This window comes from Mustela putorius, unplaced genomic scaffold (assembly GCF_011764305.1).
Source record: "Mustela putorius furo isolate JIRA1106 unplaced genomic scaffold, ASM1176430v1.1 tig00003845_pilon_pilon_pilon, whole genome shotgun sequence".
Taxonomy (NCBI): Eukaryota; Metazoa; Chordata; class Mammalia; order Carnivora; family Mustelidae; genus Mustela; species Mustela putorius.
In genome coordinates this window covers 91,245,166-91,268,198 of record NW_025421998.1, presented here as the reverse complement: position 1 = coordinate 91,268,198, position 23,033 = coordinate 91,245,166, and the positions used below count along the sequence as shown (strand labels likewise).

The following is a 23,033-nucleotide window of genomic DNA, read 5'->3' as shown; positions in this document are numbered from 1 at the left end:
TTACGCTCTATAAAGCTGCTGTGAACACTGAGTCAATGAGTACTAAATCATTGCTTGTAGGGGAAATGTAGGGTTAGGTTTCTATGAGCCTCTGGTCCCAATATTTTCATTAAGCGATAATGCATACCTTGTTTTAGGTGTGTTTCTGTATAAAGACACCTTATTTAATATATTTTAAAAATTCATTAGCATTGAACTCAAGCCAACAGCACTGTAACTCATGCCTGAATGAAGCTTACCTAACACATAGTTTTTCCATAGGGCACATCATGGCGTTCTTGTGCTTAGAAACACAAGCCAACATATCAGCCCTGCCTTTGGGGGACATTTTCAATAGCAAAATCACCAAGAAAGAAAACAAAAATGTGAAAAATGTGGCATTAAATAGTCCATGGAAAGGATGTTTGCTTCTAGAATGAGAGCTGGAACAAAAAGACAGAGCTTCAAACTCAGCTGAGAATGTGCACTTGGGTAAACCCAGATTGTTGCCGCTCTGCGCATATACGCAAATGACTATGAAAGTGCCACAAGTATTGATTTGGGGGTTACAAATAAATGTGGGCCAGTAGGCGGATCTGCAAATAGGAATTCTGCCTATAATGAGGATTGGCTGTGTATGCTATTGTACCGACTGGCTTTGCCATGATTAACTGAACCGTAAATGACTCACTGTGGAAAGGCACCAACACACGTCCCTGGTGTTGGTGGAGTCTTCATAATCCTTCCCCGCTCCCCACCCTAAACAAATTCAATCCTGAAAAAAGCCCTGCTGGGGAGTAGCTCAGATGCATAGCCCTCTGAGTCTTAGTGGGGGATAAGGGAAATAATGTCACCTTCCATTTATCAGGGCTTTCCCATTTGCGAAGTTCTTTGGTGTGGTCTATGTCATTTGATCGTGACAATGCCCCACTGAGGGAGATGGAACTGTCCCCTTCATTTACCCAGAAAAAAAAACCAAACGTGGGTTGATGGTCAGCATACCTGGCCTTACCTGTCTTTCTGAAATGACTATCAGGTATTTTGCCTTCAGCAGAGGCCCAGAGAGTGAGTCTGGTTCCTTTCAGTGAACGCTGCCTGCTTTGTGAGACTCGATACCCTCGCTGGAAAACACAGTGGCAGCCACATGGCCCACAAATGCAAGACACCATCCACCCACATGTTTACGATGGAGGGTCAAGGGGCATGTTGGAAAGAATGTAGTTTTTACAGTCAGAGAAACGGATTTTGATTTCCTGACTCTGCCCCTTCCTCAGTTGTGCAACTTTGGGCAAGTTACGGACCCCCTCTGAGCTCGCATGTTTTCACTGGTGAAATGGGGATAATGATATCACGTAATCCACAGGTTCGCTGTGAAGATTTAACAAAGTAATATATGTAGTCACTCTCCTCATTATGCCTCTGATGATGAGAATTATGTTGACAAGGAGATAGATCCTTAGAGAAAATCCATAAGTAATCTTGACAGTGACCTTTGCTTCTTGGCAACTCTGCCTGGAGATCACCACCCTCAACCAGCACCATTATCAAATAAGAGTATACGTTGGCTTCTACATCAATAAGTGCCTAAGCCCATGTCACTATTTAATTTTTTGTAACACATCTCTCCCCTAGGATAAGAAATACAAATGTTTCAAAATAACCCTTAAGGAAGTCTTCCTTAGATTTTTTTCCCTCATCTTGCCTGGGATGTTGATAAGCTTTATGTGTCATGTTGGCTGTTGAATGAAGTGATAGAAGAGGCCTGCCAATATCCAGACCCAGGTAAAGCAAGTCGTGTGAGGAAAGGTTAGTGCACAGGCACCTGTTTTGTTTATAGGAAAAGTGAAATATAAAGAGGTGACTTGACAGTAATATCCCCAAACTAGAGAAGGTGTTCCCAAGCTCTCAATCTTTGAGTCCACTTCACTGGGATTGGCCAGGGTGGGGGGGGGCAGTCTAAAAAGAGTCCCTTTATTTTGATAATTTTACCATTACATGAGAATATGTAGGTCATTCATAAAGTGTTTTGAGGTCTAGTTTACACCTGTACAGTGTAGGTGGAATCTTTTTGGCATTATTTTTTTAAATTTCTGTGTGACATTAACACAAGATGGAACTCAACTACTGGAGTACTCTCATAAGGTCACCATGATGGTCACAGTGGTAGGGGAGATGGGGTCAGCAATCTGGAGGTTAAAATGGCTGTCTAAGTGGCTATTTTTTTCCTGAACTTTGATAGTAGGTATCTCCTTGAGGGAAAACATTTGTTTTTGCTGGCTTGGCCTTTGAGATTACCCTGGGACCAGTGATCTTTGGACACTGATGTGAGCTATTGACTCATTTCCCAACTAGATAGAGGGTATCTTCTGTATAACTTGTTCAAATTTTTTTCTCATTCTTGTGTGAATGTCCCATTATATTTCTGATGATTCATACACAGCGATGCTCAAGCCTGGGACAGAGTTAACAAAGCTGACATGGGCAGTTGCCAGGGATCATGCTGATTTTCATTGTCATCACCAGAATGCACGTGAATGGCCACTTCCTCATCATGTTTGTAGGTCGCAGAACAAAGACAACAAAATGCATTTGATATACCTTCTGGGAACTGCAGTCCAAGACAGACACGTGGCTGGTAGATGGTCAGCTTGCTTTCATGAAGTTATTTTTCAGTAATACACTAATATTCATGCCTCTGGATTCCATAGGGGACTTCAAACTAAGGAATTCTTGTGTTGAGCCCAGCACACATTAGAATAGTCAAGAGAACCCTCTTAGAGGTATTTACCTCTACTGATTCATGTTGCCCTAAGGCGAGTCAGTATTCTGTTTCCTTCTTTTACTAACAATGGGCACCTATGAGTAGACAGTTTAATAGTGAGAAGCCTACTATGGAACTTAGACACTGAAATCCTATTACATTGGTTTTCGCCCAACTCTATAGTGCCTATTTTTAGGAGATAGAGAAGCTGAGGGTAAGTTTTGGTCGCCATTATGCTGCTTTTCTGACTACTAGCAAGGCAAAGCTTAGGCACTAACTGAGAAAAATAATTTGACTGTGGATTGAGTTTTGGCATAATGTGGTACCAGCTTCAACTGTGGACTACTAAACATGTTTTAGGCAGTCCTAGTAGGCCTCGAGCTGTATGACAGCATTTCCGTATCTCCAGAATTCAGCACAGTTGCCTGAGACAGTGAATTCTGAACATATTTTAGCTGAGTCAAAGCTGAAGAGGTCAGAGAAAAGGGTAAGACATAGGAGCAAAGAGACGCAAAGATAGCAAGTGACGCTCAAGTGTTATCTTGTGAGGTCCCCGGTGTGAGGCCTGGGAGAGGAATTGTTGAAGTCAGATGGGTGGTACCTGGTTATCCATGGAGCCAGAAACCAGAGCAGGAGGGCCTGGGAGGGAAGCTGCAGAGTGGAATGGCCCCAGAGCTAGTTAAGGTGCCAACTCAAATGCAAGTCAGGCCAGAGGGAAGCTGGCATAGTTGTAAACCTCCTGCAAAGATAGGGCCGGGGAGGGAAGCGGATGTGGAGATGAATATTCCAGAAGCTACACCAGCCAACCCAGGCTGTGACTAGCCTTTAGTTAACATAGTACAAGAAATAGGTCCTAAGTAAATGTTTCTGTTTTTTTTTTTTTTTTTTTAAATTTCAAAAAATCTTTCTCCTTCCATCTCTTGGTTTTCTTGTAAAAGTTTCTGTAAAAGAAAAAAGTCAACTTTGCCTTGGCCAGGAAAAAGAGACTTATCCAAACCTAGATCTGTGGTCTGGGAGGCCAGGTATGAAGTCATAGCCGCCATCTTGGCCTGACTTCCCAGAAGGAGCGAACAAGGGAGGTGAAGCAAAGCATCAGGTTCAAGAAACAGGGGTGGAACACGTTGGACAAGTCAGGGGTAGGGCCACCCTCTTCAGTTTGAGGCTGACTACAAGGTTAACAGAGTCTCCAGTCCCCACATTTATCCTCAGGGTTGACGTTTCCTCCACAAAAACATCTTCAGAGATGTGGACAAGAAGATTGTGGGTGAGGGAGTGGACAGACACATAGCCAGTGAGTGGGTGTAGTAGTTTTCTATTGCTACATAACAAATTACCACACACTTATTTACTTAGAAAACACCATGTATCCTTCATGGTTTCCCTCCGTCAGGAGTCTGGGTGCAATTTTGCTGGCTCCCCTGCTGACAGAATTCAGTTTTTTACATGTGTAGGACTCTTGGTGGCCTGCTTCTTCCAGGCCGGTAGGAAAATCTCTTTGGGATTTCTAGAACTTCTCTGAAAAAGCTTGCCTGATGAGGTCAGACCCACTCAGGAGAACCTCTGCTTTGATGACCTCAAAGTCAGCTGAATTGGGATCTTAATTATATCTGCAAAATTGCCTTCCCTGAAGTGCCGTCATAGTCTCATGTCATACAGGCCACACTCAGGGGAAGGGGATCTTAAGAGGATGTGTACCAGGGAGCAGGAATCTTGGGGTCATCTTAGAATTCAGCCTCCCATGGTGGCTGAGAGATAGCGAGTGGCCAGTGCTGGTCTGTTCTCCCCGTGTAGCAGACTGTAATTTTGGAAGGGGATGTGGAGCAAGAGCAAGGCCGAAAGATATTATTTTTCGGGATTTATGACTGGTGGCCCTAATTCATGAAGAACCGAAATCACTACTAAATACAATCTAAGGATAAAAGCTCCCATAGTTGGGAGATGTTCTGGGTCCACCCTGGTCAGGGGATGGTGAATAAAAGGGAGCTCATTTTCAGCGTTTGGGATTCTGTGGCATACAGAGCTCTCCATTGAAACTGGTTTTGCAAACAAACTCTTCCTGTTCACTTGTAGTAGGTAGCCATACTCGTTGGCAAAAGGCCCAGTGGTGGGGCCTGATTGTCATCAAAATGGAGGACAAAATTGAAGAGATTTCTGTGTGTTTAACATTTAAAGTGCCAGAGCGGGGGGTGGGGGGGGACCCAGTTGGGATATTATGTCCTTACACAGTGATCCGGTAAGCCTGGGTCTACCAGTGGGTTGTTGTTATTATTATTATTTTTATTTTATTTTATTTTATTTTATCAGGAATGAAATAGAGAAAATCTGCCTTCTGGGCAGACCATGCTTGTCCTTAGTCAGCTCTCTTCACTGTTCTTTGTTCCCTGAGGACTATTTAATCCAGGTCTCGCTTAATTTGATTAAATGGAGTCTGTTTTTAAAAACAAATGCTTACCCCCCCCATTATAAACTCACAGATTTTCAGTGTAGAAAATATAACTAGGAACAAACAACCCACATCTGTTGTGTCATATTACCAGTTACACCATTACTGTTACTAAGCAGAAACTTGTCAACATTTTGTCAGATATCTCCCTAGATGTTAAAGCATTTGTAGATAATTCTCTACAACTGAAAAGTAAAGGGAATAAAGTTGTAATATGTTTGCTCTTTGAGATATATACACATACGTATTTTTTAATGTTTTAATGGATTCACAAACAGCTTTCTGCAATAGCGTTTTGAGTACCTACTTACTTAGATCGCTTACTTACCTTCATTTCTGGAAACAAACTCACATTTCAGATAGATGATAAATACCAAGTCAGGGTTATCTGCCTTTGATCAGTACATCCTTCTTGGAGGTTGTGATCGTGTTGTTTTCACCCAGTGCTGCGTGTGTTACAGGCTTCCCTGTCGTTGCTGGAGGGCTGGCTGCTGGCAAAGGCAAAACTTGGGCTTGATGTTTACTTTTCCCCTAGTCCATCCCCAAGGTTACTCATAAAGTTTTTAAATACATCTTCTGTGAGCAAGAAGCCCTAATAAACAAACCACTTTGTTGAGACGGGAGTATTAGCACTGGCACAATTTACTAATTTTACTGCACCGTCGCAGACATCACGAGCCAGCGAGGTGCCCGGCGGCACCTCCGTTCCACACCCAGACTCTGTGTGCAGCTTTGTGAGCGGCTGTTTTCTTTTCCCTTGCCCTTCTCTGGGGGCTGCTGGTGGCACTAATCTGTTTAAACAAAGGGAAGCCAAGGATCCGACTTTAGAAGAGAGATTTCGCCTACTAGAAAACTGAGCTTTGCCAATGTTGAGAGTATGAGGATTCTTGAGGAGAGAGACCCTCAGATGTCGGTAGGTGGTTGAGTGGTAGAGGGAAAAGAATTCAGTGACCCAGACAGCCATCAAGAGAACTTTCTGACCCCATGCCGCGTTTCCTGTGAATAATGAAAACAGACGCACGGAAGACCCCGGAGGAACATAGCCATCCTTTGTGATCTGCCTGAGTCTGCGTATCACAAGTTCTCTTCTTCGGGTTTTCGAAATCCGTGGTGGATTTTGGGTTGTCATCAGGAGGGGGAGTGAGAAGCTTTTGTGTTCAGGGGCCCTGGGATATGCAGGACACTTCCAATCAATGGAGAATCTTTTTTTTTTTTTTTAACCTAAAATAACCACAGGGTCTGGTTGAGAACTTCCAACCGCTTCACAGTGTTTGGTTTCTTCAAAGGAATGGAGCAGAAAACACGATAGGACAGCCGTGAATTCTTCTGGGGCTTCCTAGGAATTGTCTAGTCCTTTCTCTGTCCCCCATTTCTCGGGGTGGTTCTGCACTGCTGAGGCTGGAAGGAGGTAGTGGGGGCCCACGGAAAAGCAGTCCAGCCCTCTTTAGCTTCGATTAGTTCTGTCTGTCTATACTTGGCCTGCCAAAGTTGAGTCATTTTTTCTGATAAAATCCTGTCTGGTTGTTTGTCTCCTAGGCCAGCTGTTCAAAGGCAGGAATTAGCCAAGGACCATCCAGCTGTTAGCGCAGTCATCCTCAAGGGTACGAATTCTTTGCCAAAAGAGCCTCAGAAAAGGCTGGAGAGAAGGAGTTGCAGGGAACACTGACTCAGGCTTAAGATTTGTTTTCAGGCTGTTTTATTCCCCTCGGTGAGGGGAAGTGGAGGCCGCCTACCTCATAACCGATCTCAGAATGTCCAGAGCTGCAGGAGGCCTTGGAGACCAGCTGGTTTTATTCTTTTATTTTGTATTCTAAGAAAAGAGGCCCGGAGAGGTTAAATGACTTTGCCTGAAGTTACAGAGCCAGGTTGTGACAGAGCTAGGTCTAAACCCAGACCTTTTAATTCCAAATTGAGCTTCCCTTTTAACCACCGCAGCAGTTGCCCTTTTGACTTCTTATTTTATTTATTAAGGAATCTTTGCTGGCTTTCTTTCCAAAACATTCCCTGCCCCCACGAAAGCATTGTACCCTTATTACATTCAGACCTTCTGTCATCTCTGAGCCTGTCTGGCTTCAGATATAAGGGAAAAGCACCTTTTATGACCAGAGAGCAAATGCTCCCTGTTTGTGACTCAGTAAGCAAGCATCCACCCCTGTTAAATAATGAAAAAAACTGTAGAAGCATTGCCCTACGTTGTCTTTGGGGAGGAAAATGAAGCTGTTCAGGCTTTCACATGTGTTTGCATGTTGTTTCCCAGAGGGACAGCAAAATATCTTCAGTTTGCTTATTCTGATAAATGGAGATCGTTACATTCCATTCATGGTCTTTCTTAGAGAATTCAGGCTCCCTTTTTTTCACCATCATTATTAGACAGTCTCCAAGCCTTCCGAGGTCAAATGAAGAGGAGAGGCAGGATGGTAGCTATTCGATGGAGCATCAGCCTGGTGGCCAAAGCCCATACCTTTTGGAGCACCTGGAGTCCATTTCCAGAGCAAGACTTGAGAACCTAAAAATATCCATCTCGGGGAAGCTTTGGCTCACTGCTGTTGACAGTCAGGGCGAGATGTCTTTGAACACGTCCAGGACATTTTTTCACAACCAACTTGTCCTATTTTTCTCGCTTTCTGCTGGTTCTGTCATGGCTTCTCAGTAGCCTCCTGGGTGATCTCTTTCTTCTCTCATTGGTTTACTTTGAGTTTTCTGGGCCTTTCTTGTCCGTGCCCCACCAAGTGAACACTTGATAATCCAGCTTGTCTGTGACCAGTTCCCTCTTAGAAAGTTGAGTGAGGAGTTTCCATGAAAATTTGGGGCATGAAATGAAAGAGCACTGAAGAAACATGGATGTCATCGTGATTCTCCATAATCGTGGTCTGTAGAGGACTATCTAGGTTTAAGACTGGAGATGTGGGCCTGGTTTTCAAAAAGGGAAGAAGATTTATCAATTAGGAATTGATGTAGTGACACGGAGCCCCTTAGTAAGTGAAAGAACAAACTAGAATCTAATATGAGATCACCAGGAACAAATGAGCCTTGCAATCTGTGTAAATAGACTGATAGATCAAAGAAATGCTTAATAATTTGTCCCAATTTCAAAGTTTGAAATATAAAGCTTATAGTCATGATAACAATGAAACCGCATTTATTGAGTTCTCATTAGAGAGAGAAACTGTTTTAAGTGAATAAACATCAAGCCTGATATCTCTTAACTTTAGCTTCTTCATTTAAAATAATGGAGTTTAGAGCCCCTGGGTGGCTCCTTTGGCTAAGGCTCTGACTCTTGATTTGGGGTCAGGTCTTGACCTCTGGGTCGTGGGATCAAACCCTGCATGGGACTCCATGCTCATTTCAGAGTCTGCTTCTCCCTCTCCCTCTGCGCCTCCCCTGCTCATTGCTCTCTCTCTCTCTCTCAAAATAAATAAATAGATCTTTTAAAAAAAAAATAATGGAGCTCCTCTTTCTAATGTCTCTCCAATCTCACCAGTTATCAGAGAGCTAACTAATCGGTGGTTCTTTACTCCTCATAGTCCCAAGATTTCTGTCCTGACCAAGGTGTTGGACTCTTGGATTCTAATAGCATTTGGAGATAGAAGGGGATTCATTACCTCAGCTGGTTGGGTTTCATAAGAGGAAGGAACATGCAGGTGCAGATGTCCAACAGGTACCACGTTCCCCATATTTACAGTTGTTAACTGGCCAGTCAAGGAGGTAAGAAATAACTATGTGGCTGACTGTAGCTCTCATGTTCATAACCCTTTCATGGTTCTCAGCCAGTTTTTATTTGCCATAGCCCCATATTAAATTGGAATCAGACTGTCCATGAATTTTTTTTTTATCTTTGTGACAATTTTGAAAGGCAGATTGCATTTTCCCTCACTTCAGCTGAAGTAGAAAGCATGGGTTAATAGTTCAAGGTGACTACTAAAAATTACAGAGCTGATCTAGAATGTATGTGTTTCGACTCCTGGCTCGAGGGGATGGACCCCTCCTCCTTCACGTGGTTAAGAGTCTCCAGTGTGTTTCCTTAGGCCAGTATTGCAGGGAGGTGGAGCACGCTTGTGAGATCTGACAGAGCAAAAGTCTAAGTGGCTTTAAGCCAGAACTTGCCTGGGTTTCCTAGTTTGGCAACCTGTGGGATTCCTGTTGCTCTTATCTGGGGGTGAAGTGGTACCTCCTGGCAGTGAGTCACTCCCTGTGCATTTGAACAAGAAGGCAGATAGTATCTTGTACTCTTGAAGCACTTTCCCTTTCTCCTAGTGTGGCATTCTAGGGAGGAGATGATCTTGGTAATCTGATTTGACATATCTGGCTCAGAAATACATAGGGTTTGTTTTTGGTTTTTTGTTTTGTTTTGTTTTGTTTTTTCATGAAAACTTTATAGCTCCTTTAGTTTTTCACACCTGACATCCTTGGCTTTGGATCTTAGCTTGAGACAGAATTGTCCCATTGCAAACCATATGTCCTATCCAAAAAATTCCATGAAGAAAGTCTGTGGGACTCTTCGGTCATTTGGCCATCCTTAATGATAGTCACCATCTTTCTGGTTACAGAATCAAGAGTGTAAAGATTTCACATACTTCTCTGAACTTCAATTTTCTCAAATTAAAATGACCAGGTAGGCCCTGATGATTTCCAGTATTTCTTCAAGCTTCATCCACCTATGATCTGGGGCCTGTTGTCATAATCAGAAATTTTTTCTGGAATGGCAAAATACCAGATTTTAGTAGGTTTAGGGTAGGACCCAAAGAGAATAGAAACAATGAATATTTTATGCCTTTCTCAAAGTCGAAGGCCCTGAGGGAATGCCCTGGGTGTTTCTTGGTGAAGACTGGAAGGTGTATGGTGGGGCAAAGAGATGGTGTTGTTTTCTGTTTCGAGTGGAGGACACCTGAGGGGAGGAGGAGTTGTCTGTGGAGGAGGCAGGAGACATAGTCGGAAGAGACGGGCCAAAACAAGCCTCCCAGCTGGCTTGTATAAAGAGAACATAAAAGGGTAAAAACCGCAAATTGAAGGTAAGGCACAGAAGGAGGATATCCACAAGGGACAAAACATCAATTAGGAAGAAACTTTGGAGAATCTGGGAGATGGTGAATAAGAAATTTAAATCTACTTTAACTCTATGGGGAGTTTGGACTTAGATGGCATTATGTTGGGCCTTTTAAGTGTGGGAAGGTTAAAAGTAAACCTGTTGGCTTTGGCGTGTGGTATGGGTCAGGCAGAAAGCCCCGCCCGGTCAGCAGTGCTCGCACTGGCCATGCGGAGGCAGAATCTGGACTTCGGGACTGAGTGAGGGAAGAAATGGCTGTCAAGGTGGCTCCCGCTCACGTCCCAGCTCTCGGCAGCTCCGCCGTGGATGGAGAGAACAAAACGGCAGATTCTGTACTGCCTGCACCTTGGATGGTTGGCTTGATCATGATTTTGAGTTTGTCTTTGGGGAGATTCAACTGTCTGTTGTGACAGAAGAGAAGGGAGAAGGACTCCAGGGGATGGTTTGAGTTTCTTAAATCAAAGAGGACTCCTCCATCTGATATGGATTGTGTGTTATTTCTGGAACAGCTCCGCCTGCTCTAAAAGGATCCCGAGGCACTCCTCCCACAATCTGAGGGGATGTCCTGGTCTCGGGCCCAAATTACAATTCCAAAAGCGTTTGGCAGTCAGGAATCTGGTTACTGAGTTCTGGTTGTGTTTGTGTTCAGGGAGCAGCAGGCAAAGCTGAAACTAAAAGGGAACAGAACTGGCAGCCAGGAATCCTGACCTACTCCCCCATTCTCCACAGTCCCCATCCCTACCTTGTAGATAATTCTGGATCTTGTTGAGATCAGATACAATAATGGTGTGGAAGTGTTTTGTCCCGTGTAAAGCACTGTGCATTCAGCATGGCGTATTATTATTAATAATTATATTTTCTTACAACTTTTCTTCCTGTTGAGACTGGTTAGATACTGTAAAGCCAGAGAAGGGGAAGCCTTCTACCAGCCTAAGGCTGGTTTGGGTTCCAGAAGAACTAAGAAGCACATTTGCAGACATTTGCAGGTATATATATAAATGAACCAAGAACTGGGCAGATTGAATTTCTTTGGGCTAGTTAATTCTGAATCTGAGCTCTCCTTTGCCACCTACCAGAAGTCACCCATGGGGTGTTTCTCCCTTCCTCTCATTAGCTGATTTGCTTGTATAAAATAAAATAATGAAGTTTTTCACCTCAACCGTTAAGCAAGAAGACCTGCTACAGGCCGTCAAGATTGGATTGCATTTGGAGAAAATGCATCATTACTTGTCTTAATGATGAAAAATTATGTCATTTAAAAGGGATTAGTATTGGTGCATCTCCCTGGAAACAAATATCACATAAAAATTAATGTTTCTATAATAAATAAATTAGGGGTGACTCTTTTTTACAAAAAATAGAACATACCCTACCAGTGGATTTTTAGTAGGGTTCTTTACATAGACATCCCCCAATGCCTTTAAAATTGGACTGACCTATTTCACATACCTTTTATTTTTTACGAAGAGAGGGACATCTGGGTGCTACAAACCAACGGCTGGGTGTTTTGGCTCTTTAAGAAACAATTTCTGCTCCTGCTTGTGAAATTTCAGTGAAGCATATATCACTTTACAAAAAATACACTCCCCCCCCCCCGCAAACAAACCCCTTCAAACTGCGTAATAAGGAATTCTAAAGCTCAACCCCACATTTCTTTATTTAGAGAAATATGTATTATACCTTAATATTGGTACCAACAAAAAACTGAGCGCCCTTGAAGTTTCACTGTATTAGGGTTTGATTTGTGAGTATTTTATTTTCTTGGGATTTTTGACAGAAAAGCGAGTGTTCTCTTCTACTAGGCATCAGGCTGTATCCTGTTTGCAGGTCAAGATCCACGCAGGTCTAAGGACACTGTCCTTGAAGTTGTCCCCGGGAGAGTGGCAGGGGAGGCCATGTCTCTCTCCCCTCCATCCTGCCTCCCCCTCCTTCCTCTTCCTGCTGCCTCCTCCCTCCTTTTATTCTCCTCCCTCTCTCCCTCCTGTCCAGTACTGGCCAACTGTGTGTTTTGCTGGAGGGAAACCTTGGTTTCCAAAGTGAATTTGAGCTGTGCCCTCAGAATTATTTCTCGGCATTTCTTTGAGGCTCTGGGGGTTGTCAGCTCGCCTCTACCACGTCCCCTATGTCTGTCCAAGGCTCCAAGTCTTTGAAGCATTCGGCGCTCCCGGCAAGCTCCTAGCTGCAATTTTGCACTAAAAACCCTTCTTCCCCTGCCTGAGAGTGAGCCTTGAGCCAGATGCGGTCAGCCAAGGCAGCCCTGTTCCAGGCAGGAGGCCTGGAGAATAAAATCTTTGTTGAACACATCCACTGGAGCCCGGGGCACGCCTTGCCCCCGACTCTCCCCTCCACCCCCCACCCGTACCTCTTGAGGGAGCTTCCAGGTGCTGTTGCCTCGCTGGGTTCCTCCTGTGCCTCCTCAGTTTCACGGCCCTAGACCGGGTAACATGGGGCGAACTAGCCCAAGAAGCAGAAAGAGGGCACTTCCCTCCTTTTCCTAAGTTTTGGAAAGCTTTTGCATTTTGTATTGCCTGTAACATTTTAGAAAATTATAGGGTATTAGAGCAGAATGTGTTGATAGCCATGACCTTTAACTATTTGTGTGTGTTACTATTACCTGTGCTGGGAGGTTTGTGTGTGCATTGAGGGGGGGAGGTTCGATTTTATTTATTTATTTGTCATAGAGAGAGACAGAGCACAGGCAGGCAGAGTGGCAGCAGAGGCCGAGGGAGAAGCGGCTCCCTGCAGAGCAAGGAGCCCAATGTGGGACTCAGTCCCCGGATGCTGGGATCATGACCTGAGCCGAAGGCAGCCGCCCAACCAACTGAGCCACCCAGGCATCCCTGCTGGGAGTTTTTTAACTGGAGATCCATGGAGTCCTCCTCTCCTGACCTTGGACAGGCTGGAGGGGGCGGGGAGCCACCAGGAATCTGCATCTGTGGGCCAGTTTCTGTAGGAAGCTTTCATTTGAGTTTCAAAAGGGTACAGAGATCAGAAGAGGGGAGAAACCACTGAAATCAAATCCAAAGTCCAGTTGTTCACGATCCCCCCCCCATAAACACACACACACACACACACACACACACACAGACACACACACACAGTTTCACACACACACGGAAACTGAATCCAGAAGAGAGGGTGTGATGGCCATAGAAGCCCAGGCAGGGACTGGTTGCTTGTGTTAGCTTGAACCCAGAAGATGCCGTCCAGCCCACCTCGGGAGGGCACCACGGCTTTGAACATGCTCTCTGAGCTCCTTGCTCCAGAGGGGCCCAGGATATCCATTTCACGTAACCGTATGGCATCTCAGGATCATGATCTCTTTATAAGATGATCCTCATTCACCCTCTAAATAGGGGCCGGTAGAGTCCCTTGCTCAGGGTAGCCACTCACTGTATCGGTTGGAAGGAGCAAAACTTTGTGGCGAGCAGAAGTACAAGGATGACAGCTCTATGCAACCAGTTGTTTGAGCTCAAGAATGATGAATCCGTTGTGTTCCTCCTCCTCCCTTTTTCTCATCCCCATAACCTCAGTTCTTGGGGCAATTGTCAGCGGCGGCAGGCCGCCCAGATTGTACACCACTCTTGTGTGCTCCTTTGACAGCTGGTTAATGACCTACAAACACAATGTCAGTGCTTCAGAATTTTTTTTTTTTTTAATAAAGTAAATGATGTATGTCCGGTTAAGCATTTCTCTTAATTGATCTGATCTGTACTCATGGATATATGTTTTAAACATTTGATAGCGCTTCTTTCTTGATTATAGGGAGGCCTAGGTTTCGATGGAGATTTGTTCACAGTTTGGCTGGGATATTGTAGAATGATAATAAATTGAGACAAGAGATAGTTGGGGAGCGCATGTGATCAGTGCTCTGTACCGGGCTCAGAGGGAGCTGGCTGAAAATGTTCACTTCTTGATTATGGAGTTTATAAGGCCCAAGGGTAAAAGGTTTAAGTAACTTGGCAATGAAAGGGACACCAAAGAAGAGTAAAAATATGTCTGATTAAGAGATACATATTCCCAAGAAGCTATGTCTGTCTAGGATAACTTGTAAAAGAAATAGATTCTTCTTCTCCTTCTTCTTTTTTTTTTTTTTTTTTAGGTAGTTTCCTAATGGATAGGAAAATGAAAGGATATTCTAGAAAGAACACTGTGAAAAGACAGTGTGCAAGTACAGATGCCAACATGTAATTGTTTTCATCTTTATAGTTTTTTTTTCTTTTTCCCTAAAGAACTTTTTAAAAAATTGATTGCTATGCCAGCGAAGTGTTGGGGGTATCACATGCATTATTTAACTCAATCCTCACAACGGGAAGCTGCTACTGTTGTTCTGTTTACATTACAGGAGAAACAGACTGAAATTTAGGGATCTGAGCTCCTCTTGCACTGAGGCCCATATAGCTAGGAGCCAGGATCCAAACTCAGAGCAGTCTGGTTCTGGAGCTGTATCACCCAAGGTCATAAGGGCACGAGTAGCATTGGAGTAAAAGTATCAGGCTTTAGAATCAAGGGAGGCAAGACTTTACAGGACAGCTGAGGCCGGACTGGAGGATATTAAATGTTGGGTATTAGACCAGGAGAAGATGAGACCTTGACATAGGTTCTTCCCCCCCACACAAGATTTTATTTATTTATTTTATAGAGAGAGACACAGTGAGAGAGGGATCACAAGCAGGGGTAGTGGGAGAGGAAGAATCAGGCTTCCTGCCAAGCGGGGAGCCTGATGCAGAGCTCGATCTCAGGACCCTGGGATCATGACCTGAGCCGAAGGCAAATGCTTAATGACTGAGCCACTTGGGTGCCCCATTGACTCAGGTTCTTAAAGCAGGTTGCCAAGGGCCTTCTTCACTGAGGTGGGCAAGGAACACTCCTCTCGTGAGGCAGGGGTTCAGCCCCGTCAGGCGGTTTCTTCCAACCCAGAGATTCAGTGATGGGACTGGGAACCCTTGGGCAGAACCGTGCACCGAGGGCAAGGGCCTGACCATTATCATTACTGCTGGCGTCCCATAGAAGTGATGTTGGAGCCTCCCCGTCTAGAAACTCCCCCGCATGTTTCTGTACTGAGTACGGAAGACTCTGTTTGTGGTGGACGAGTGGATGGGCTGTCTGTGAAATCTACATGAGTGTTTCGAAATTCCAGCCCCTGCGACAGGTCGGCTTTGGAGACAGACTTCAGTGAGGCCCTGTTCCGTAGTGGAAACTACGTGCGTGGACTTCGAAACCTGTGACCCCAACCCTGGGCAATGCACCTGACTTCCCCGAACCCCCATTTTCTCACTGGTGAATGGACATGTGTCTGCCTGATAGGAGAGCTCCTCGCTCACTTTCTGGGAGTCTAATAGGTGAAGCGCTTCTCCCCCAGATGGCCTGGCACCTGGTCCCATCCAGGTCCTCATCGCTGATCGGTGGCAGCTTCCTGGTGTTATACCCGATGGAACTTCTCCTTGCATTTGGATCGTGAAGCTCCAGCACCTTTTTCTGGAAGAAATACTGGGGGCAAGTTTGGTCAATTTGAAATAAGAGGACCTCAGTTCAAGGCCTCGCTCAAACAGTAGGCGACTGAGGTCTTGTGGGCACTCATTGAGGGGAGAGCTATGAAAATACCTTGTAAATCCAGACAGCTTGACCAGAGTCTTAGGCAGAATGGTAAATGCTATTATGCCATGCAAATAAACATTTCATAACCCTCAGATTCACATGCGTGGTCCTTTGCTCAAGTGTTTGCAGGATCCAGGAAGGCTCCCTGTTTGGGGAGGTTCACTTCGCTCCAAGACCATATGCCCCCTCTCACCAGCTGCCAGGAATGATGGGCCGGTTCTGGCCTCGTCCTTGTTCCAGCAGGGGGATGGTGACCTGTCTGCTGAGCCCCTGAGCCCCCAGCTGCCATGGAGGTCCAGTAGGAACTGATCAGCTGGGCTGAGTCACAGAACCCGGCTGGGACAAGTTGGGACAATATCTTTTCAATCACAGATATTCCCCTGGGACCTACTCAGTGCTCATCACCTTGCCAAGTTCCTAGGTGCAGGTGGCAGTCAGGTTTGGCTGGTCCTTCTCCCAACGAGGTTCTTTTCCCAGAGGGGAGGTTAGCATATTGCCTTCAGGAATGACTGCAAGTTCTTCAGGACTGTCTATCATTTAGGGCTACATTGTTCGGCAACGTAGTAATTACTACAAAACCCAAAGTAGAGGGAGTTCAGGGACGGTTAGCAGCGTTAGAGAAGGTTTATTATTGGTTATCCGGGGGATGTTCACGAAAACATTCATTACTGCTGCTCAGGAGAAGGAAAACGGTGTCCGCTGAGTAGCCCAACCTGGCAGCTTCCGTGGGAAAGCAGGGCAGTCAAAGAGAGCCTTGGCTCAGGGTAGAACAGGATTCCAGAGGTGTAGTAGGGTCAGCACAGCTGGCCAGAGTGGACATTGTCGCTCAGGGGAGCGAATTGTGGCTGGGAAATACAGGGACTATGAGTTCGGCTCTTGAGTTTGCATTTTAATGTTGTGTTACTTATTTCTCTTTCTGCTCCCTGAATGTTGGCCTCAGAAAGAACTCTGTCAGATACTTGCAGAATATTCACCATCAGGCAACCACGAAATTTGTCTTTTGGGACATGCTGAGGGAGTTGGACCCTGACTTCGAGTGATCTTACAGTCTGGAAACCTGGCTCTTAACCTTAGCCTTGCAGATATTCTGCTCCTTGCTCAGCAGAGCATGTCTGTGGACTAGCAGCATTAACGGGGAGCTGGTTAGACATGCAGACCCCCAGGTCCACTGGACTTGCAAGTCACCATCTGTGTCTTAAGGGGATTCATGGGAACATCAGAGTATGAGAAGCACTGGCCTAAATGGCAAGCCCAGGAAAGTCACGGCCTTTCTGTTGTCTTCCTTATTATTTCGTATCCCCAATACCTAGTTCAGGTTTAACACATGGTGGCTCAATAAGCCATGAGTCTTCCTCTGACTTGCGTATAGCTCAGGCTCTAGGGACATTGTAAGTTTCTAGGGAACTAATTGTAAAGTGGGGTGTATGGGGGTGGGGGTGGTGAGTAGGGTTGGGGTCACCCTTCGGAGGTTGAAAAATTGAAGTGAACATTAGAATCACAGGTGGTGGGGGTGGTTTTCATACGGATGATTTTGAACAACTCAAAAGCTCCGAAGGTGGGTCAGAGGATTTGTAATTTTTTTTTAATTTCCCATTATTTCCAAGAATGTTTATTATAGTATCACATATAATAATGAGATATTTAGATATCTCTCGAGAAGAAACAGATTAAGGGGTGTCTGGGTGGCTCAGTCAGTTAAGCATCTGCCTTCAGCTCAGGTCATGATCTGAGGATCCTGGGATCGAGTCCTGAGTTGCCAGGTGTGGTCCTTGCTCAGTTGGGAGCCTGCTTCTCCCTCTGCCTGCTGCTCCTTCTGCTTGTACTCTCTCTCTGTGTGTCGAATAAAGAAATAAAATCTTTTATTTTAGATTTTATTTCTTTATTTGACAGAGAGAGACACACTGAGAGAGGGAACAAAGCAGGCGGAGTGGGAGAGGAAGAAGCAGGCTTCCCCCAGAGCAGGGAGCCTCATGTAGGGCTCGATCCCAGGACCCTGGAATCATGACCTGAGCCGAAGGCAGATGCTTAAGGACTGCGCCACTCAGGCACCCCAATAAATGATATCTTTTAAAAAAGAAGAAATAGGTAAATACAATGGAATACAAATTAGAAGTTCAGATGAATGAAATAGAGCTGCGTGTATAAACATGAATGAATCTAAAAAATGTTTTTGGAGGGAATAAAGGTACAGAAGGATGTGTGAGGGATGGTACTATTTATTTAAAGTTTAAAGTGTTCTTATGTATGTAGTGGAAATACGCATATGTCGGAGGAATGTAAAGACCTGAGTGGGGATGATAACCAAGTTCAGGGTGTTGGTTAACTTTGGGAGGGAGGAAGGGAAATGGGTGGAAGCTTTAATAGTCCCTTCATGTTTTATTTCTTTAAAAAAGAAAGAGTTAAAAAAAAAAGTTGCAGCAGGAAACATGGAAAAATAAGATTTTCCCCAAAGGAAGGATACGTACTTATTCGTGGTACTGTTTTCTATAATTTTTCTGAATGTCTTAAATATTTCATTATAAAATGACTAAAACAAAGTCTCCTGGTGATTTTGATGCAGGCAGTTGACTTTTGGGAATTCTTGCCTGAGATGCTTCTAGGGGCTTTTCAGTTATAAATGTGTTTGTGTGCAGAGCATTCATCCCCAAGTGCCTCTCTTATTCTTGTAGATGGCTGGTATCTGTCAGGCTGTGCTCAAGCCCGTGGCTTTCCTGTATTCTGTCCCAGTGAGATGCAGCCACTTATGTTGGTGATGTTGGCAAAACTCGACTCTGAGGACCTCGCCTACAAGGGCCTCTTCTGTTGTTGTCTCCTTCTCTCCTTTATTAAAGGAGAAGTTGTATCCTAGAACGACCATAATCTTAGAGCTCTAACCTCCTTCCTTCCCATCCCGAAGGTGTGTTCATTTTCAGAGCACCTTCCCTGACCTTCAGTCGTAGGGCTTAGTATGCCTGTGGATCTCAAGAGCTTTCTTTGCCTACCCCGGGCATCACCTTTTGCGATCAGTTCTCCAGTTGTTTTATCTGCTTTTGTAACTTCCTTTCTATACCAGAAGTGTCCCTAAAATTTAATCAATAAAGATGACACTATTAGTCTGTGACTCAGGAAGCTTAAGAAAGACAAAATGGTTCTAGCAGCTGGTGCCAAAGGGGACTTTCGTATTTAATTTAATTTTGTTGTTATTATTTTGTATTAATTATTTTTATTAACATATAATGTATTATTTGCCCCAGGGGTACAGGTCTGTGAATCGTGAGGCTTACACACTTCACAGTACTCACCATATCACATTGTTGTTATTATTTTTAATGTAGTCGGTAGTGGTAGTTCTAAACCAAGGATGAATCCCTCCTCCATTTCCCCAGCCCAGGGACATTTGGCAATCTAGAGACATTTCCAGTTTCCAAAACTAGGGAAGTGCTACTAGCATTGAGTAGGCGCTAAACATCCTATAAAACACAGGAACCCCACCACCACCACCACCACATAACAAAGAATTATCTGGTCCAAAATGTCCATAGTGCTGAGATTGAAAAAACCCTGTTCTGCATACCCTCATACCATGAACATCCCCCTATCCATGAGGGAGAGTGGTTGGGGCTGTACCTATGGGACTGTGGAACAGGGGATCCAGGGGTCCCTGTGAATGTGTGTGTAGACCATTCCTGTATCATGTTCACTGCATGGTGTGGGCTAGAGACTCAGTGGTGTTGGGCTCAGTGGAGACTCAGTGGAGATGGAGGATGAGAAGAGATTAAGGAAAAACTGCAGAGGAACAGAGTCTCGGTGGTGGGGAGAGCAGAGGGAAGCGGCCTCTGATGCCTTTGAACTTGGCACCTTGCTATAAATAGTACCCTCATGCTGTAGACATACAGGATAGTGTGTTTAAAAATATTCCCAATGAAAATGTGGTAGATAGTTCCAGTGATGGCTTCTAGTGATCTGCACTGACCTTCACCCACACTTGTCTGCCGTGATTTTGCCGTTCCTCTCGTCAGGAGGTGGGAGTCCATTTTTCCAGCCCATGCCTCTGGGCTGGCCTTGTCACTTGCCTTGACCAAAAGAATGTGGAGGGAGTGTTGATGTGCGACTTCTGAGGCCAGTCAGCTTTGGTTTTCCTCCCTGTTAGCGCCTTTCTGGAATCCTGGGAAGAATGTCAGCCTGCCACAGTCTCTGAAGGAAGGATCCAGGCATTTGGCTGGCCCGGCCCCACATAGCTCCCAGCCAACCTTCCAGCTCAAGGAGCTCACATGAGATGAGCTTGTGTGCCTAGCCAGTTCACAGGGTCGTGCGGAATAATAAATAGTAGTTACTCGAAGCCTCTAAACTTTGGGGTCGTTTGCTCCCTAGCCACAGGTAACTGGACGTTGTATGTCAGTGACTTCGTCAGAAGCAGCAGATGACGGATCTGCCCGAGGATGTTGGGTAACTCTCAGGTCATGGTTAAGACTTCTTCCTCTTTTGTGTCTCGTAGCACTTCTCAGAACTCCTGGATGAGTTTTCCCAGAACGTGCTGGGTCAGCTCCTGAATGACCCTTTCCTCTCAGAGAAGAGCGTGTCGATGGAGGTGGAGCCGAGCCCAACATCCCCCGCGCCTCTCATCCAGGCGGAGCACAGCTACTCCTTGTGTGAGGAGCCTCGGGCCCAGTCACCGTTCACCCACGTTACCTCGGGCGACAGCGTCAATGACGGTAAATCCAGAGCAAGAGCTGCACCGGGGACCATGGCTCTGAGCTCCTCGGGGGTGCGGAGTGAGTGTTACACTCTTGTCGGCCCCCACTTTAGCCCCATACGTGCTCCACGTAAAGCCTGGGGCTGGGGCTGTGGGGAAATGCAAAAGGGGGGGGGACATTTCTCTACCCCTGGCCGGGTGGTCTGGGAACTTGCTGTCACTGAGTGGCTTTCTTTGACCCTGTAGATGGGGCAGCAGGGCATCCTTTTGCAAATCAGGTGGGCTTCTCTGGTTGATAATTCCAGGAAGCCCGTCATTTTAAGAGGTCATGTCATTTTTTTTTCCATGTCATTTTTCAGAAGAATTTTTCTGACCGCTCCTCTCCTCAGATCCTTCATGGGCACCCTGTCAACCCACATTCAGTCTGGTCCCTTGACCACATGCATATGAGATTTTGGTGAGCGTTCCCAGGGCACTGAGCCTTCTAGGTGACATTTCTTGCCCATCGCCAGTGCCATCTGTATGATATTTGTTCAAGATCGAGTTTTCTTGGCTTTAGAGTGTTGAGCTGTTTGCCCATTTGTCTGGAAAGTGACTGTCTTCCATGGCTGAACTCCTATATCACGTATGATCAGTGCCTTAAAGTGTAGCCATTCATTCACCTAGTGGTTCTTGAGTTCACGGGTGAGACAATGAAGGAAATAGAAAGAAAAAAAAATGTACACCTTGCTCTCCTAGAACCTATCCTCTCGGGAACATGAGAAATGTATACAACCAACAATAAAATTGTTGAACGCATGCTAAGGGTGGGGTGAAGGTGATGTATTCTGCAGCCAGACCTCACTTTAAGATCTATGTCAGGGACTAGTTAGAGGCAGGCTACTTCATGTGGTCAAACCCTACGTTTCTTGTGCATAAAAGTAGGACAAGTCAGCGTCGACTCCATGTCTTATTGCGAAGATTAAACATGAAACTCTGCACCAGCACCTAACCCGGGGCCTAACTCATAGTAAGATATTGTTCTTAGCTGCTGTTGCAATCCTATTATTCCAAACCAGGAGCTGTAAGAGGCCGGCAGGACCTTAGGTGATCAGGAAATTTTGGGGGAGGATTTCTCAACTTCCCAGGCCGTGTGCTCCAATGACGTATGATAGTGGGTTCCTACCCGTGGAACTTACGGGGGATTATTTTCTTTTTGTTCGTTTATTCTTCATATGTCTGTTAGACTCTGCGAATGCGCTTGAGATTATAATCTTTAAGAGCGCAGGGACAAACTACAAATCTAATGCAGCTGGTTTCTGGGACTAATGAGTGGAAATATTTCTCTGGTAGTTAGGGTACTCATAAAGTCAGGACTCCAAGGAGTTAGATGGGATGAAGGTATGAAACGATTCATGAAGAATATTCACTTCTGTTCAGATTCATTCCGTATTACACAATCTCAAACAGTCCTCCATTGTTCTGCAGAATGAAGCCAACCTTTGAGTGTGGCTTTTGAGGTCCTTTGTGGGCTGGGCTCATCCTCCCTCCCTCCCCCACGTTGTCCCATAGCTCCCCGTCTGTGTGGCTCTGGCAGTGACTTCTCCACGCCACGCCGGACACGGCCTTCCCTACTCGGAGTTTCCATTGCCTTCTCTTGCCCTCTCGTCAGCCCCACTAGTCACATTCCCACTGATCCCTCAAGACTCAACCCAGTGTCCTCCGGACTCTCCCCCCAGACGTTGTCAGCCTTTATGTTTTCATAGCGCCTTTTTTGTTTATTTCATTTTTTCCATTTTTGTAGAGACTGTCACACTTGCCCTTATATTTCAGCCATTATTTTATTTCTGTTCTCTATTTGGAGCCGGCTGTGAGCAGGTGTGATTATGTGTTCCTGGTACTTGCTTGGCACTCGGAAGGTATCCGATGAGCAGTTACTTCATTGAGTTAATTGTGCAGTCAGTTGTTAAGGGAGAAGGTGCGGAAGAGGAAGCGCATTCCTCATCTCTGGTGATGGCGTCAGGGAAGACACCTGCTCTCTTCTTCCAGGCATTGCTAGGTCTCTAATGATGCCGGTACACTGGGCTGGGTGCATTTGATCCGGTGGTATTTCTTGGCTTCTAGCAGCTGTCTTGTGTAGAAGCAAACATTGGAAGAAAAAGTAGATATTTTATAAATGCTTTATGATTCACTCTTCAGATTCACGTCATAGCGATCTGTCCAGTAACTACTTTGTACTTCACCTGCCAGGGACTGTCCTAAGCATTGAGGGTAAAAGAGCAAACACAGTGAACAAAGATCTCTGCCCTAGTAGAGTTTACGCTCTAGGAGATAAGGGTGGAGTAGAAAATGAGAAAAGGAACGAAGTAAAATATATGGTTTATTAGATGGTGATGAGTAATATACAGAAAAATAAACCGGGAGGAGGGGTAGGGCATTGCTAGAGGAGGTGGGCAGGTGTCTTAGTCCGTTTAGTCAGCTTTAACAAAAATCCCAAAAGACTAGATAGCTTATAAACAACAGAAATTGCTTCCTTACAGTTCTAGAGGCTGGACGT

At 45.2% G+C, this 23,033-nt stretch overlaps 1 protein-coding gene across 2 annotated transcripts in view; it reads left to right on the top strand.

Moving 5' to 3' along the window:
- CREB3L2 (cAMP responsive element binding protein 3 like 2) overlaps positions 1-23,033 on the top strand; it is a 112,695-nt gene that overhangs the window by 44,037 nt on the left and 45,625 nt on the right. Inside the window, exon 2 of one of the 2 annotated variants that reach the window (XM_013050021.2) lies at positions 20,300-20,576. In XM_013050021.2, the coding sequence (XP_012905475.1) occupies positions 20,300-20,576 (277 nt within the window). The remainder of the gene's footprint in view (positions 1-20,299; positions 20,577-23,033) is intronic. The other variant, XM_004741690.3, reaches the window with a different exon arrangement.